The sequence below is a fragment of the Mustela nigripes genome, chromosome 8 (assembly GCF_022355385.1).
Source record: "Mustela nigripes isolate SB6536 chromosome 8, MUSNIG.SB6536, whole genome shotgun sequence".
In the NCBI taxonomy this organism is placed as follows: Eukaryota; Metazoa; Chordata; class Mammalia; order Carnivora; family Mustelidae; genus Mustela; species Mustela nigripes.
In genome coordinates, this window is record NC_081564.1 from 39,709,169 (window position 1) to 39,728,435 (window position 19,267).

At 34.3% G+C, this 19,267-nt stretch overlaps 1 protein-coding gene across 2 annotated transcripts in view; it reads right to left on the reverse strand.

Moving 5' to 3' along the window:
- Positions 1-19,267, reverse strand: part of SMCHD1 (structural maintenance of chromosomes flexible hinge domain containing 1) — a 147,081-nt gene that overhangs the window by 46,828 nt on the left and 80,986 nt on the right. For both annotated transcript variants that reach the window (XM_059409297.1, XM_059409296.1), the window contains 6 exons: positions 17,241-17,408; positions 13,775-13,900; positions 11,217-11,296; positions 10,833-10,990; positions 9,439-9,554; positions 8,255-8,319 (listed from right to left, as the gene is read on the reverse strand). In XM_059409297.1, the coding sequence (XP_059265280.1) occupies positions 8,255-8,319; positions 9,439-9,554; positions 10,833-10,990; positions 11,217-11,296; positions 13,775-13,900; positions 17,241-17,408 (713 nt within the window). The remainder of the gene's footprint in view (positions 1-8,254; positions 8,320-9,438; positions 9,555-10,832; positions 10,991-11,216; positions 11,297-13,774; positions 13,901-17,240; positions 17,409-19,267) is intronic.

The following is a 19,267-nucleotide window of genomic DNA, read 5'->3' on the forward strand; positions in this document are numbered from 1 at the left end:
TCTCTCTCTGCCTGCCTTTCTGCCTACTTGTGATCTCTCTCTGTCAAATAAATAAAATCTTTAAAAAAAAAAAAAAGAAATCAATAAGAAAAAGAGAATAAGAAAATCCCACAATTTAGAAATTAAACAATATACTTCTGAAAAATAGTCATAGGTAGAAGATGAAATTACAATGGAAATTATAAAACACCTTGATCCAAGTAATAATGAAAATACAAGGTAAAAAACTTGGGAAATCTGTAGCTCTACATACATATATATGTACATATAAATACATATTTATGTATATGTGTATATATATTCACATATACATACAGTATATACAGGCCGAAAATAAATGTATTAAGCAAAAATCTCAAGAAGTTTTAAAAAGAAAGAAGTTGGTTCTTTGAAAAGACCTACAAAACTTACATCTCCTGGTAAGATTAATCAAGTAACAAAAAGTACAAATAGGGTGCCTGGGTGGCTCAGTTGGTTAAGTGTCTGCCTTTGGTCAGATCAAGATCCTGGAGTCCCAGGACTGAGTCCCAAATCAAGCTCCCCACTCAGCTGGGAGTCTGCTTCTCCCCACTCTTGCACTCTCTCACTCAAATTAAAAAAAAATTTAAAAAAGTAAAAATAACGTTAACAGTGAGAGACCACTATAGATTCTTACCTACAGACAAAATAAATTGTGAACAACAACTTTTAAAATTTAGGTAAGACTGACAAATTGAAAATTTTAAGTCACCAAAACTGACCAAAGAGGACTCAGGAAATACAAATAATCATATAGCTACCGAATTTGAAGAAACTACATTCATAAGTACAACCTTCCTCCCCTCAACTCCAGGCACAGATGGCTTCACAGATGAAATCTACCAAACATTTAAGGAAGAAATTATGACAACTCTCACACAAAATCCAGAAAATAAATCAAGATATAAGGACCAATTTTCCCAGTTACTGCGGTGAGGCATATATGACCTAGACACCATACCTAAAAAGAATCTATAGGAAAGTGCAGGCAACCTTACCATTAATGTAGACAGAAAAATTCCAAACAATTAGCAAAACAAATCCACCAATACATAAAAGAGGTTATTATGTATCATGATAAAACTGGGTTTACTCCAGTAATGCAAGACTGGCTGAATGAATATTCAGAAAATTAATGTTCTATATAATTAAGCACATCAAAAAAGAAAGGAAAAATATCACATATTACCCTCAATAGACAATGAAATCTAATATCAATTCATAATAAATAGAAATTCTCTTGCTGGGCGCCTGGGTGGCTCAGTGGTTAAGCCGCTGCCTTCGGCTCAGGTCATGATCTCAGGGTCCTGGGATCGAGTCCCGCATCGGGCTCTCTGCTCAGCAGGGAGCCTGCTTCCTCCTCTCTATCTCTCTCTGCCTGCCTCTCTGCCTACTTGTGATTTCTCTCTGTCAAATAAATAAATAAAATCTTTAAAAAAAAAAAAAAAAAAAAAGAAATTCTCTTGCTGAGGATTAGAAAGGAACAGTCTGATAAACGTACCTACCAATGAAAACAGGGGACTGGGAATGAAATTAGGATGATCTTTTTTTTTTTTTAGACTTTTTAAAAATTTATTTATTTGACAGAGAGAGTGAAAGAGAGAGAGAAAGAGAGAGAAATCACAAGTAGGCAGAGAGGCAGGCAGAAAGACAGGGGAAGCTCAATCCCAGGACTCTGAGATCATGACCTGAGCCGAAGGCAGAGACTTAACCCATGGAACCACCCAGGCACCCCAGGATGATCACTCTTGTGTCTATTTAAGATTTTACTGTAAGTCCAAGCCAGTGCAATATGGCAAAAAAGAGAAAATGTACAATGACTAGAAAGTAATCAACCTATCATTATTCACAGACATGAATGTGAAAATATTTTGAAATCCTAAAGAATCTATAAATAAAATTGGAAATTAAGGAGACTAGCAGAGATGCTGACTACAATGTTAATATATATAAATTGACTAGATTTCTGTAACCAATAACATAAAATAAAAAATTTTAAAGGATGCTGTTTACAATACCATCCAAAATATTATCTAGGTATCATGCTAAATGAAGTGAGACATTGTATGTTAACAAAATTAAAACTTTAAAAAAGGGAAAAAAATGTTAGATAGGCAAATATAAAAATACTCTATTATTTCACTGATATGTAGAATCTAAAAAACTCAAATTCGTAGACACAAAGAACAGAGTGTTCCTTGCCAAAGGCAGGAACTGGGAGATGGGCAAGATGGAGGAAATGATCAAAGCTGGTCAAGAGGTACAAAGTTTCAGTTAAAGGACAAATAAATCCTGGGCAAGTAATATACAGCATGGTGACTACAGTGAACAACACTGTCGTGTTTGAAAGTTGCTAAGAGAGTAAGTCTTTAAAGTTTCCAATATTAGGAAAAAAAAAATTCGTAGTTATTTAAGGTGATGGATGATAACCAAATTACTATGGAAGGAAGCAGGTAATGACTGGGAGGGGCACAAGGTAGGGCTTCCCCTGTATTGGCAATCTTTTATTTCCTGACTTCAGTAGTGGTCGCACAGAAATTTACTATGGGAGAAAAGTCACAAAACACTGCATGTTTTTTTAACTTTATGAATTTTTTTTTATAAACCTATAATATATTTTTATTCCCAGGGGTACAGGTCTGTGAATTGTCAGGTTTACACACTTCACAGCACTCACCACAGCAGATACCCTCCCCAATGTCCATAACCCCACCCCCTTTTCACCAACCCCCCTCCCCCCAGCAACCCTCAGTTTGTTTTGTGAGATTAAGAGTCACTTATGGTTTGTCTCCCTCCCAATCCCATCTTGTCCACTTCCTCATATCAGGGAGATCATATGATAGTTGTCTTTGTCCAATTGACTTATTTCGCTAAGCACGATACCATCCACATCATGGCAAATGGCAAGATTTCATTTCTTTTGATGGCTACATTAACTTTATGAATTTTCTCTGTTCTTAAAAGGTTTAAAAATTGAGATTACATGCAGAACACCACACACAGTGACTGACGTGCATTAGGAACTCAAATATTTTCATGCATTCAAATATACCCGATATATGGAGATATATTTTATTATGTCACATGTATAACTGACAGTGTATATGATTTTTAGAAATCCTTCCTTCTGACTTACCATTTCTAAAATTTTATTTTTTTAAATTGAAATACAGCTGACATACAATATTATATTAGTTTCAGGGATACTACAGAGTAATTCAACATTCATATACACTAGAAAGTAATCACCACAATAAATCTTGCTACCATCAGTCACCATACAAAGTTGTTACATAGTAACATATCCTCTAAACTGTAGATTGCATCCTCATGTTTTATTTATAACTTCAAGTTTGCACCCTGTAACCCCCATCCTCTATTCTGCCCATTCCCCTACACAGCTAAGATTTTCATTTTTTAGAAATTTTATTTATTTATTGAGAGCGAGAGCAAGAGAGAGCAAGTGCACCTGTGTATACAAGTTGGGAGAGGGGAAGAAGGCAAGGGAGATTGGAGAGAAAATTTCAAGCAAACTCCCCACCCAGCATGGAGCCTAATGTGGGGCTTAATAGCATAGCCCTGAGATCATGACCTGAGCTGAAATGAAAACCAACTCAGCCACCTAGACACCCCAAGAGAGAGTGACAGAGTGACAGAGAGACAGCGCAGTTTACTTATTTGACAGAGACACAGAGCAGGAGAGAGAGAACAGAAGTAGGGGGAGTGGGAAAGGGAAGCAGGCTTCCCGCTGAGCAAGGAGCCCTATCCAAGGGCTCAATCCCAGGACCCTGGGATCATGACCTGAGCCAAAAGCAGACACTTAACGACTGTGCCACCCAGGTGCACCCCAAGATTTCTTTTTACTGAGGTATAATTCACATAAAATAAAATTAACCATTTTAAGTGTCTAATTCATTGGCATTTGGTATATACACATTGTTGCCCAACGGCTACTTCTTTATAGTTTTAAAATGTAGAACTATTTTTAAAAGACTTCCTAGGGGCACCTGGGTGGCTCAGTGGGTTAAGCCTCTGCCTTCAGCTTAGATAATGGTCTCAGGGTCCTGGGATTGAGCCCTGTATAGGGCTCTCTGCTCAGTAGGGAGCCTGCTTCCCCCGCTTCCCCTGCTTGGCCCGCTCTTTCTCTCTCTGCCTGCTGCTCTGCCTACTTGGGAGCTCGCTCTGTCAAATAAATAAATACATAAAATCTTTAAGGAAAAAAAAAAAAAGATTTCCTAAATGTTCCTTCTGATACCCTGGAATCCTAAAATAAGATTAAATTAAGACAAATATTTGAAATACAAGGATGTTACACAATTATCACACATTTTAATAGATTTATACACTAAAAGATAATTTAACGTACTGAAAGGAAGGCAGTATATGTTTTCTTGGATGTCTAAATCAGTCCCATGCAATAACATGAGTATACCTTAAAGACCTAAGGCATTGTTAGCATAACGTAAAGTAAGGACAGTGATGGTATATTTCATTACTTGTCTGTCACAAGATAATAAAACTCAGAGTATTTAGAAACACATAGCTATCTGACATTGCCTTAACAAAAAGTACACACTGAGAAGATCTCTTTCTTTTTAAATGAAAAGAGCATCTGTCTATGAAAGATTAAAAGGTTTTTAAAAAAACAAACTAGTTCTTTGGTACAGTTAGTCTGAACATATTAATATAACCTTATATTAATATAATAATCATGTTGACCCTACTGAATGATCACTAAAGAATTTTAAAAAGAAAATTTTGAAGGGTTTTGGGAAGACCAGGGAGTAGAAAACACCAGGTACCTGTGTCCCTGTCTGGAAAATACCTATACTGGCAGACTCTGTCTGATATAACTATTTTGGAACTCTGAAAGTTACTAAAAACTTGGATAGTAAGTTGCAGTTAACTTTGATCAATTTTAGCTTTTACACAGTAGTAGTTACTCATTCCCTACCTCCCGACCCATGGCCCACAGATCTATGTCCCAGGAGCAGTGTTTACAGCTTACAGGAGCCAGGGTGGGCAAAAGGACCCTATCCACCAAATACTGGGGATCTGTGCTCTGATTGCTGCTTCTGATCAGAGGAGTAAATGAAAATGCAAATAGCCATTGTTCCTGCAGTGTCCCCACTGCTGAAGTCCTCATCCTCCAGCTAAAGTAACTTCCAGGAGACTTAAAGAGCTAGCACTCTGTCTTTCTCCTCTTCCTTTTTAGAAACCAGAAATTAAAGGAACTGAACAACCACATGCATAGAGAAAACAAGAAAGTGACTACTCATATCCAGAGAAAGGGTCAGAAAAGACATGAGAAGACGGTAAGTTTACACCTAAGGCTGATGCATGACAAAGAGCTTATAACAATCAGAAAAACAATTAAAAAAAATTTTAAACCTAGCAAACCCTGGGTGAGGCAGAGAATCTGAATTCCAGTGCTACCACATTAATATACACAAATGTCTATTTTTTAACAAAAAGCCACAAGACAAACGGCCATTCAAAGTAAAAACATAAGTCAACTAAAATTGTTCTTCAGACACCTGATGGCAAATATACTAGACAAGGACTTAAAAAAACAAAACAAAACAAAACAAAACCAACCTGTCTTAAAGGTGCCTGCATGGTTTAGTGTGTTAAGATTCTGACTCTTGATTTCAGCTCAGGTCATGATCTCAGTGTTGTGATAATGGAGCTTTAAGATTCTTTCTCTCCCTCTCCTTCTGCTCCAAACCCCTAACTCAAGCACTCTTTCTCAAAACAAGAACAACACAACAACAACAAACATCTATCTTAAAAATGCTCAAAGAAGTGAAGGAAAATGTGGAGAAAATAAAAGTGATGTAGAAAAAAAAATGGAAATATCAATAAAGAAACAGAAAACCTAACAAGGAACCAAAAACAAATTTTGGAGCTGAAAAATACAGTAACTTCAGTGAAAATTTCAGTACAGGTATTCAAAGGCAGATTTAAGCAGGAAGAAAAAAGAATTAGTGAACTTGAAGATAATGAATATTATAGTCTGAGGAACAGAAAGGAAAAAGGACTGAATAAAAGGGAACAGAACCTCAGGGATCTTTGGGACACCAGCAAGGGTCCCCTCTCACCAGGGGAAGAGAGAATATTTGAAGAATGGCTGAAAATCTCCCAAGTTTGATGAAACACATGAATATAAATATTGAAGATGCTCAACAGATTCCAAGTAAAATAAATTCAAAGACACATACCAACACACATTATTATCAAATATTTAAAAGACAAAGAGAGAATATGAAAAGCAGTGAGATGAGAGAGAAGTTAATCATTACATATAAGGGATTCTCAGGAAGCTAATCAGATTTCTCATCAAATAGGCCAGGGGGGACGCAGTAGGCAATGGACCAATGTATTCAAAATGCTTCAAAACATATATACCCTCAGCCAAGAATACTATATCCAGCAAAACCAATCTTCAACAGTGAGAGGGAAATTAAGACATTCTCAGATAAACAAAAGCCAAGGGAATTCATTACCACTAGACCTGGTCTGTAAGAAATGTTCAAGGAAATACTACAAAGTGAGATGAAAGAACTGACAATAACATGAAACCACATGGAGAAACAAAGATCTCAATAAAGGTAAATTCACAGGCAATTATAAATGCTAGTATTATTATAACAATGTTTATAATTGCACCTCTTGTTTTCTACAAGATTTAAGAGACCAATATATTTGAAGAAACAAAACTTAATTTCAAAGTTAAAAGGACATTTCCCACTTCAAAGCTGTGATCACCAAGACAGCATGGTACTGGCATAAAAACAGACACACAGACCAGTGGAACAGAGTAGAGAGCCTAGATATGGACCCTCAACTCTATGGGCAAATAATCTTCGACAAAGCAGAAAAAAATATACAGTAGAAAAAAGTCTCTTCAATAAATGGTGCTGGGAAAACTGGGCAGCTATATGTAGAAGAATGAAACTCGACCATTCTCTTACACCGTACACAAAGATAAACTCAAAGTGGATAAAAGACCTCAACGTGAGACAGGAATCCATCAGAATCGTAGAGGAGAACATAGGCAGTAATCTCTTCAATATCAGCCACAGCAACTTCTTTCAAGATATGTCTCCAAAGGCAAAGGAAACAAAAGCAAAAATAAACTTTTGGGACTTCATCAAAATCAAAAGCTTCTGCACAGCAAAGGTAACAGTCAAAAAAACAGAGGCAACCCACGGAATGGGAGAAGATAATTGCAAATGACAGTACAGACAAAAGGTTGATATCCAGGATCTATAATGAACTCCTCAAACTCAACACACACAAAACAGACAAGCATATCAAAAAATGGGCAGAAGATATGAACAGAGACTTCTCCAACGAAGACATACAAATGGCTATCAGACACATGAAAAAATGTTCATCATCACTAGCCATCAGGGAGATTCAAATTAAAACCACATTGAGATATCACCTTACACCAGTTAGAATGGCCAAAATCAACAAGACAGGAAACATGTGTTGGATGGGATGTGGAGAAAGGGGAACCCTCTTGCACTGCTGGTGGGAAGGCAAGTTGGTGCAGCCTCTTTGGAGAACAGTGTGGAGATTCCTCAAGAAATTAAAAATAGAACTTCCCTATGACCCTGCCATTGCACGACTGGGTATTTACCCCAAAGATACAGATGTAGTGAAAAGAAGGGCCATCTGTACCCCAATGTTTAAAAAATAAATGAAAGAAATCTTGGACATAGTTTATTCAAAGCAACCTTCATATTTTGAAGTAGAGGTCCGGAACACAGAAGCAACAATTCCAGTGAATTCAATTCAAAGTAATGTAAGTAAAAAAACTAAAAAACTAGTATATAAAAAAACTAGTTCTATTTGTTTTACACTTTATAAAAAAAAACTAGTTCAATTTGTTTTACACTTTATAACATTTAAGTTTTGAACTACAGAACTCTCCTATATAATAACATATTATAAAGTGGTCTGACAACATAACGTAATTTTTTTGGATGGCTTTCATAGTTCTTAAAGCTAATATAAAATATCACAACAGTCTTTCCCCAAATCATTTTACAAAGCTTACAAATAAAATACATATTTTCTCAAAATACTTCCTGAGAAAAATTAAGAGATATGAAGAATAATTTCTTTTCAGTCACAAATTACTTTTCCCAAGTTGAGCAAACACCATAAGCCCGAAATCACTTTGTAACAAATTATGCATAAAAATATGAAATGATTTAAGAATTACCTGAAGTAGAAGCAGCCATCTTCCTTGTCATTATCTTTTATTTTATTGCAACTAAATGTTTCTGCCTAGAAAGGGAAGTAGGGGAGAAGGTGGGGAGGGAGAAATCACATTTAACATAGTATATTCAGGATGAAAACTAGTATTACCTTCACCAAATGCAAATACAGATCACATCCAGATTTACAAATACATACACATACACCTATATGGATACATTCCTACAATACAGTTTAAGGTTCAATAGTGTGAATACATGATGACATACCATTATTAAAGGGCACACAATAGATCTCCATGGTGGTGACATAGTTTTAAGTTAACTGCAGCTTAAAGGGACAGTATAAATTTAGGAAGCTAGTTTCCTAAACACATAATTGAAATGAATCATAAATCCTGAAGGGCACTGTTAAATTAAGACATTCTGATATGGTTTAGTTTTAAATTTGAGAATTATTTTAGATCTACACAGTCCAAGATGGTAGTGAAAATAGCTCCATGTGACTACTGAGCACTTGAAATATATCTGATTCAAAGAGATCTAAATACACAGGAAATTTTAAAGAACAGATAACATAAACAAATGTAAAATCTCATTTTACAATCTTTTATGTGTTTATTTAATTTATTTAATAAATTTTAAATACTGAATACATGCTGAAATGTTAATTTGATGTTAGGTTAAAACTACATTAAAATTAATTTTATTTTCTTTTTACATTTTTAATGTAGCTACTAGAAAAATATAAGTATCATGTGTGTGACATGTATTCTATTTCTATTGGACTGTGCTGCTTTAGACCCTCAAAGTGTTCTCGTCACGCTATCCTCCCTTCTCTGTCCTGTAAATCTATCAATCATATCTCTTTACTATCTCATTTACTCTATTATCTCTTAGTGGTATTCACGGCTTTTTGCCCTATGCCACTATCCTTTGGATAATTTTAAAATGTAAAATACCTTTAAAAAATTTTAAGAAATATCACAATGTAGTCTACTCTTTTTTAAAGGCATCAACACTTAATTTTGAGATAGATTCTGATATATTTTTAAAATTTCAAGTGATGAAGTAGGTTAATGTCTATTTCTCCAGCATATGCACAGTGCATTTTTACATTAAGTTACATTTAATTTTAGGTTAAATGTAAGAGCTACTTTTAACTTCTACAATGCTTTCCAGAACTCACATTTGCTGGTGGTCGGTTCCCACTGTTAGACAGCTGCCACATTTTCATGGAAATACGTGCTGGATTAATATTTTTAATGATACTGTCATCTTCAGAAATAACAGTAATCATAAAATCTGTCATGGTGAATATTAAAAAATTATTTTCTAGTTCACTTAATAGATTTGGTTAAATAATCCTATGTCTTAAAATGTACATCTTGTTTAAATATTAATGAGATTCTGAAGAAAACAAAACTTCAGTAATCAGCATTCCACAATAATCTGTCTATAAAAACATACTAGTCATGATAAACAACTCTCTTTAGTGTTACATCTCCTCCAGAAATCTAACACACACATCTTTGCTATTATTATTCCCTTGTCTTATTTTCAGTCTGCAAAGATGCAAGGCCTACTAAGCAAGACCAAAAAGGTTAGACTGTGGATACTCAGCAACCTACAGTAAAGGCAATTGGTCATAAATCCTTATGCTTTACGTATTCTGAGAACACAGTGTTTATTTTGTCTTATGCTTTTCAACAGCATACAGCAGCTAAACTATTATTACATATAGTATTTCCCTTATGTTTAACATTCATTAGGCACCCATATGATGGATATAATTTTTTAATCACAGGAAACAGGTCTTATCTCCTAAAACATTTAAAATTATGAGTATAAAGGCTATATATATATGTAACTTATTAAAAATGGTTTATTTTCTAATCTAAATTTTTTGGTCTGCTTGTAACTATGTATAGGTATGCATCCATTTAGGGAAATAGAGGTCTTCAAGAAAATTACCTGTAATAAATACCATTTCCTATTGACTTGGCACCTGGCCACATCCCACTAAAATTTTTTGCTTACTTAAGTGTCTCCTGCATTAGACAGAACTCACTGGAAACTGTCATATACATTATTGGAACTAAGAGCCCAATATTATAGTGCCTGGACATAGCAGATATTTAGGAAACATTTTTTGGTCTGAAATATCTTTAATCATAAATTCTGATGTGATGTATTTTCGTCCAAATTAAGTTAAGCAATCCTGGCTCTATTTGGTTGAAGATGACATTACAATCTATTTAGTAGAGCCCACAAAGTTCTTGTCATTTAGCAGTTCATGTCTTTTTTGCAGAATTTCACAATCCAATGAATGGACAAACACAAACTCAATTAGAACAGGTTCTCAGTTTATGAAGAAACTTTCAGTTTATTCTTGACCATTAAGGGAATGTAGGACATAGAGATGAAAGAAGACAAAGCTAAGTCAAATGTACTTTCTTTGCCATTTAAAAGACTATTGCAGGTTTGCTTTTTTATCATGCTGAACATCTAGGATAATTTATTACATTAATGTAAAAAGCAAATTATCATTACAAATTAATTTGAGATTTGTGACTTACTCACCAGTGAAAATACTCCCTGCTAAAAAGGAAGCATCCTTGTCATACTTAACATTGAGACGAATAGGTTTTTCAGGATCTGGAAGAATCATTAACTTAATTATAGGTCCTTCTATGATATTCTTGTTATAGATGGCTCTAACCTGCATCATATGTTCTCCTCTAACAAGGGGGAAAAAAAGAGATAAAGAAGTCAAATTACATTAATTATAACTTAAAAATTCTAAGACAGTTTATACAAAGCTTAACTCATTTAAAAAAACCTCTCTATTCCTGTTTAGTTACATTTTCTAACACTAAATAGAAGGCTAATTATTACTCTTAACTTCAAGGAATAAGAAAAATCAATCTCTGTAATACTAATAACTATCAAACTTTTGGTTCTTACCTAGGAGCATAAACACTGAACACTCCCAAATTAGCCCTGCCCCTTTCATCTGTTTTATGCTGTTGGTTTGAAGGAGTGAGCTAAAAACAAAACAAAACAAAACAAAACAGTTAATTAGAAAATTCTAGAGATCGATTTCTTTTCCTCTATTACGATGTTCTTTTCTTCCAATACTATTTTAAAAATTATATTTGCACATACTTCTATAATCTTTAATTTCCTAATCTGAACTAGAGAAATAATGTAATTATTTACATATTGAGTAATTACATAACACATTTATAGTAATTGTAATATTTATAATTTATATATTTTTATATTCATATATTGTTATTTATCTATCGTTATATTATATTATATATTATATGTAATTTATAATTTATACTATATGTAATTATAGTAATTACATAACTCATTTATAAATAATTACATAAATAATATGATTATTTACACATTGAGTAATTATATAACTCAAAGGACAATCATCACTCAGCTTCATCAATTAAACTACAATTTGGTGTATTTCAGTTTTTAAGAAATACACCAAAGTTCACTCTTTCAATAACACTGGTATTTCAAGTGAGGTTTGGTTATACAAACACTGAAGCTACGTTCTAAAACTGGGGATTGTGGGGAATGGCACAGGTGAAATAAACATAAATATACATTTAAGTCAAGAAATCATAATACCATGCCCATTTTTATTTCATCTTTCTCTTTACTTATACTCAGATATGCTCCTTCTATCTCTGTTGCAGTGTGACCCTCTTAGAGAAAACCAAGCTCACTTTCAAATAATTAAGAATCAATGGTACTAATCATCAGTTAGAAGAATCTCTCAGTCTTCTACAAATGCTTCTCTAGAAACTAGAATAATATTCTTTTTTGTGGTAGAAAATAATCAGTTTAACTCTTCTAGAAGCAAACAATAAGAACAAAAGTGAATTTGTAAACAGTTGTAGCAGAGTATCAGACTCTCTCCTAAGCCTAATTCCCATTTCTGCTTAATAGAACCTAAAAAATAGGTAATTATGCCACATGCAAACAAACAAAAAGCAAAAGGCAAAAGTGAGTAATCAAAATGACAGAATAAAAAATCCTATATTTGTACCTATCCTAAAAAATAGGTAATTATGCCACATGCAAACAAACAAAAAGCAAAAGGCAAAAGTGAGTAATCAAAATGACAGAATAAAAAATCCTATATTTGTACCTATCCTATCTATCCTCTTGTCTCTCAATGTGTCTTTTGCAAAGTATTTCTTCCATCTGGGTCATAAATTCTTGTTACCAAGGCAGAGAAGCAAGCCTTCTATTTCAGGTTAAATAGCAAGCAATATCATTGCCTTTTTTTTTTTAAAAAACAGACTTTAAGATGTCTGATCCTGATTACTATGAAAACAAGTCCATGTGGATTACAAGCTATCTTTGGCACCTTAATCTTCCATACGACATTTAAGATCAACTTGTCAGGTCCTGGAAATCCCTTTTAGAATTCTTACTGAACTAATGGATTACTTTTAAAGAACTGCATATTTACATAATATCAACTGTTTTCATCCACTGAAATTATAAAATGTTCGTAGAAGCATATTTAAGCCTAGCTGAATATAACCCCAGAGAATTCTGTGTTACCTGGGAACAACCTGACTGGGACAAATTAATTTCCTTCAACAAGACAAACTGTGTCAAAACATAACTTTGCAATGGGCAGCTTCTCTCATTTCCCCTCACAGGAAGGCCCTCCAATTCTGTATGAGGCACCCAAAGTCCCCACTAGAACCTCAACAGCTGGCTACCCCAGTGCTCATGTAAACAGGTAGTAATCTTGGACTTCTTAGTATCAAGCAGTATGTTTGCCCCCAAATGTTACATGGCCATATTCACACTTGCCCCATACTCCAGAATACAAGTCAGTTTAAGTCTAGCAGCTTTGCTCCGGTCCTGGTAGCTCTCAATAAGATATGTTAGAAGAAAAGTACTCACATAACTTTTCTTTTAACTTTTACCCTTAACTTGTAAGTTTCCCAAATAATACCTGTTCCTTAACCCATCCTGCAGGTCATTCATTATATTTGTCTTTACTCATCTTCTCAGTATTATCTATTCATCCTAATCTGAAATCCAAATATTATTAGTATTGTAGAATAACCACTCAATCATAATTGTAGGTTGTTGCCCCTTGTTACACTGCTTAAAAGATATAAACTTGACTTCCTCAAAATAATTATGAAAATTTTTTAAGATTTAAAATAAGCAATAATAAAGGTTATAGAAGACTGTATTTTAAAAAATATGACATCTAGGGGCGCCTGGGTGGCTCAGTGGTTTAAAGCCTCTGCCTTTGGCTCAGGTCATGATCCCAGAGTCCTGGGATTGAGCCCTACATCGGGCTCTCTGCTCGGCAGAGAGCCTGCTTCCTCCTCTCTCTCTGCCTGCCTCTCTGCCTACTTGTGATCTCTGTCTGTCAAAAAATATGACATCTAACAACATTATCATGACAATGAAACCCAAAATTCTAGGTGGATGAAAATTATGTAAAGGATGTTTAAACTTACCTTTAAATTATTGGCTTTCATGAGACTTATTTTAACCTGTGATACAGGTGCTGGATTATCCCACTGGTCACAAAGTTGAACAATGAGTGGATTCTGTAGTTCTCTTCCATTAATCACTGGAATGGACTAAAATAAAAATATTTTAAGAAGTACTTAAACAAATCTGTCTAATGATGTAATTACTACTTGTACACTTATTAAATGATTATTTAATTTATCTCTGTTCTAGTTAAAAACAGCTTCTTTCACCAATTAAACTTTTGAAAGTCAATTATATTGTTACAAGTGATTATCTCTTACAGAAATTATCAACAATATAATAAAGGAGGGAAAGCCTTTGACATTACTAGCTTCTAACACATTCCTGAAAGTTATATATCAGAACGACTTCGAAGGAAGTAAAGTTTATCTGAGGTTCTCAGATGTAGTATTGGCTGTTTATAGTTTATCTCTTCTGTCAATTGTCAGCACTCTACCACAGCTTTCTACTGCTCCTTAAATAGACTAGTCGCTGATAATCTTCACTGTCTAACTTGTTTAAAACACCTCTTGTTTTTTCCTTCATTTATGTAAGGCTTATTTAATTCTGGGAATCTGCCTGTTGACCTTATTAATACTGAACATATCAAAGGAAACACATTGTCTAGCAAGAAACCTGATAAAAGTTCCAATCTAATCGGTCAGATTTTAAAAGTTAAAAAAAAGAAAAGAAGATGGTAGAGAACAGACCAGCGATAAGGTAAAGCTGATTTATCATCTCTCTCCTATCAATAATGTTCCCTCTACTTCCTCCAATCTCCACTTTACTGGAGGTAGTTGATTACCAAATAATGTTAGGAGGTTGCTAAAAATGGGGAAAAAATTAAAAATGTATTTCAGATAGGACTTGATTTTTTTAAAAAGATACCCTTGAGACTAGTTTGATTAAAATGCTTGACCATCACAAAGTTTACATGGCTATAGCTGACTATATTCCAATCTGCTGAAGTTTATTAAAAGCCTGAATTTAAAAAATTGATGACAGCTTCCAAATGCAAACATATCATTGTACTTTACTCCTAATCACATTAATTGTCTACCCATCAAACAGTATCTACTTTAAAGAATACTCTTTAATAAACAATCTGTAGCCTTAGCTCTTAGTTGTAAAATTATCTGGGAAAAAGTGGAAAAAATCAGTATCCAAAATCAAATGTTTATAAATACAAATCTGCCCTTTGAAAGGGCATTACATTAGTACTGGCATGTAATTTAATGTTTCAGGATTTGTTTCTTCATTTATAAAATAAGAATGATAACAATATATCATGTAAAGATTAAAGAGAGAGTAGATGTGTATGTTAATATAACATTTACATATTTTTTTCCACTTATGTTAGTGTTAAATCAGTTCCCTTTATCCACTTCAGATCCTGTTGGAGGAAGGTAGGTCAAGAATTAATTAGGAAATTTTAGAAATCTTATATATTCAATGATATTTTTACAGCCTTATCTACATATAATGATATCTCTAACAAAGTGAGAAATCAGTTTGTTTTAAAAACTTCTGGATTTCTATGGTATCTGCAAATCAATCTAATATGAAATTTAAGTTAAGCTGTCATTATTTTTTACATTCTCCAACACAAAGTCATATTAAAAGATGAACATGCCAACATTTTTTCCACCTCAAAATTTAACAATTATTTCATAACACAGTAAACCAACAAATCCTTTATTGACATCACTGGGCACAAAGAATATATTAACTTATATGGTATAAATGCTCCCAGATAAAAATAAGTGCACTGGCTTTTTAGTAAAACTTCTCAGTCAAGACAGTATTACAGAAAAAAAAATTTAAAGCTCACAGTCTTCACTTGTTTATCTTAAACTCACAAATTAAAAAGAGCAATCTCTTAATTAATTGATTAATTAATTAATCTTAATTTTTTCCCCATTTTTAGCAACCTCCTAACATTATTTGGTAATCAACTACCTCCAGTAAAGTGGAGATTGGAGGAAGTAGAGGGAACATTATTGATAGGAGAGAGATGATAAATAAACATAAACTTTCCTTAGAGGATCTGCTCCTTTAACAGTATAATTTCACCCATTATCACAGTGATATAAGCTCATTTTCCTTTAGGAAATAATGTAAGCTATGGGGCGCCTAGGTGGCTCAGTGGGTTAAGCCTCTGCCTTCAGCTTGGGTGATGATCTCAGGGTCTCGGGATCGAGTCCTGTGTTGGGCTCTCTGCTGAGCAGAGAGCCTGCCCCCCCCCCCACTCTCTGCGTGCCTCTCTACCAACTTGTGATCTCTCTTTGTCAAATAAATAAAATCTTTCAAATAAATAAATAAGTTATCAGAAAAAAAAATAATGTAAGCTATCATATCAATAGGTAAAGCCCTGTTAGACCAAAACTGAATACAACATCTAAACATTTTAAAATCAGAATTCTAATCATTTAGTTAAAACTCAACATATTTAACAGACATTTCCAAAATCAGTATTTAAGATTTAACTACCTGCATAAGAAGGTATACCAAGGTTTTATGCATATAATTACTTGGTATCTAATATGCTTTTTCAAACTCCAGAGAAAATATTTAAGACAGTACGACAGAACAATGAAACAAAATTGGGAAAAAATAGTAACTGCTGAAACTTGGGGTTCACTATGCTATTTTCACTTTTACAAATTTGAAAATTCCTATAATACATTTTTTAAAAAATTTTTTGAAGATTTTATTTGAGAGAGAGAGAGAAAGTAAGAGAGAGCATAAAGCAGGAGGTGTGGCTGAGGGAGAGGGAGAAGCAGGCTCCCCAGTGAGCAGGAAGCCAGACATAGGGCTTGATCCCAGGACCCTGGGATCATGATTTGAGCTGAAGGCAGACGCTTAACTGACTGAGCCACCCAGCTGTCTCTGTAATAAAATTTTTAAGGTGTCAATTATTGCAGCATTTAAAACATTTTTTTAAAATTTTAATTCCAGTAAAATTAACAGTTATATTAGTTTCAGATATACAATATAGTGATTAAACACTTCTTTATATTACATAGTGCTCACCACAATGTTATTACACTATTTTTTAACAAATGAGAACACAAGTGATAAATTAAATAATGAAGTATTAAAAATCGTATTACTGGGCGCCTGGGTGGCTAGGTTGGTTGAGCAACTGCCTTTGGCTCGGGTCACAGTCCCAGAGTCCCGGAATCGAGTCCCACATCCGGCTCCCAACTCCACGGGGAGTCTGCTTCTCCCTCTGACCTTCTCGCCTCTCATGCTCTCTCTCACTGTCTCTCTCTCAAATAAATAAATAAAATCTTAAAAATAAAATAAAAATCGTATTACTTTGTCCTTTTATTATTATTGCTACTTGTTATTATTTCAATAATATATCTATTCTGATCCACTCATAATCTGAAAGTAATAAGTCATGTGACAGTAAATTCTTTCAAACAAGGCAGAGTCACTTACCTCCTTTAAGTCTGGCCAGTCTATAAGGAGAAGCTTTGCTGGTGGTCCAGAAATTAGCTGCACTCGAATAAAGTCAGAAAATTCACGCCAGGTAAAACAAAGATCCTTATTTCCAGGAGGGCCTGGAATAAATTTGATGCCTTTTACACTTATACTTTGTGTATTTTCCTAGTGATGAAAGGTACATCAAGAAAAGATAGAGTATTATGCTTAATTTTTTAAAAAGGCAAGAAAATGTCATTTACCCAACTGCATATAGACATGTCTCTGCATAAAACGATAACAAGTAACTTGCACACATACCAATACTGGCACATTATGAAATTCATTTCCTTTAGAAGAGAAATTGAATTTCTTTTTTGTGAGGGAGACATCTAAAAGGTTCTGGCTAAGTCCTTTTTATTCTTTCCTAATTTCCCTCTCATTTACATGGTCTCCTTTTTACTCCCCAACAGCAAAGCAAGTGCTTGCCAAATACCCTTTGCACTTGTTCTTTCCTGATCTTTGCAAAATTCTTTACCAATCTACATGGCCTTTAAGTCTCCCATATAGGATACCCTGATCAGAGGGGTATTCTCTGTCCACTCTATACAATGGCACTGTTTCCATTACCCCATTTTATTTTTCGCACTCATTTCTGATCACTATTCCCATTATAAGGTGATCTCCAAGAAGGCAGAGGCTTCAATTTGTTACTGCTCAATCTCTGTTTCAAATCTTATTAATGCAGATCAATGAAACTAGCCTGATGCATTCATATAAACCAATTCCATATGGGCAGGAGCACTACACCATTCACATTCCAACAATTACCCTTAATAATTTTGTCATCTTAAAGTCCTGTGGGTACTTATCCATTCTATCAGATTTTAAAAATCAGTTAAAATTTCATGTTTTATATTCTCAAACAACTGTTTGTAGAACATTTTCTGTATAAAGACATTGCAAAAATAATTCAAATTAATTTCCACCCAACCCCAATGGGCACAGAATTTTTTAATATTTGGAAAACAAACTAAATATTAGTAAAACAGGGATGCCTGGGTGGCTCAGTAAAGCCTCTGCCTACGGCTCATGATCCCAGGTCCTGGGATCCAGCTCCACATCGGGCTCTCTGCTCAATGGAGAGCCTGCTTCCCCCTCTCTCTCTGCCTGCTTCTCTGCCTACTTGTGATCTCTGTCAAATAAATAAATAAATAGTTTTAAAACAGAAGGCTCCATTTTCTTTCTGCAGAGACTGGGGAAAGTGTTTGCAAGTGGGTCAAGATAGTATCTATCTGTTGTAAAATGACACTAGGAAGAAAGTAAGTCACCTTGGCTGAGAATAATGAGCTTTGGGAGGATAAAGGTGTGAGATAATGCTTCGGTATAATATTTAAGGATATTTTAGGGCATACTGAGGAAACGGAAGTCTCAACTGATAGTATAAAATGCGTATAGTATATAAACAAAAAAACTACGTATAGTATAAAAACAAAAAAACTAAAAACAAAAAAAAACACGATGAGAGTGGCTTGCTTGAGAATGACAGAAAAGGATGTGGGAACAGAATACACACAACTCTTCCAAGGAGTTATACTGTAGAAAGAGAAATAGAGCAATAGAGGGATGGGGAATTAGGGCCAAAAGGATGTTTTGGCTGGGATGGGGGGGCAGGTAATTTGTTTTTTAAGGTAAGAGATACAACAGCTTGTTTACATGCTGATTGGAATCTAACAGATGGGGAAAGTTGAAAATGCAGGATGCCAGGCTACAATTTAGGAGAAATTATTGAATGAGGATGGGTATCTGTGCTTCAAGTAAAGATTGTTCATGCATAACGGCAGAAACATAGTTATCTTCTGATTTAGACAAACATAGGGTGAAGATAAATAATGGAAGGACCTGAAAGTCAAACATTAAAACCTTATCTCTGTAAAGTAAACAAAACACCATGAAAAGTTCTTCAGTACTGTTAAGATACAGTAAGCTGTGTTGAACACATTTATGAAAATAGAAACTCTAGCAAGGAAGGGCAACAAAGAGGC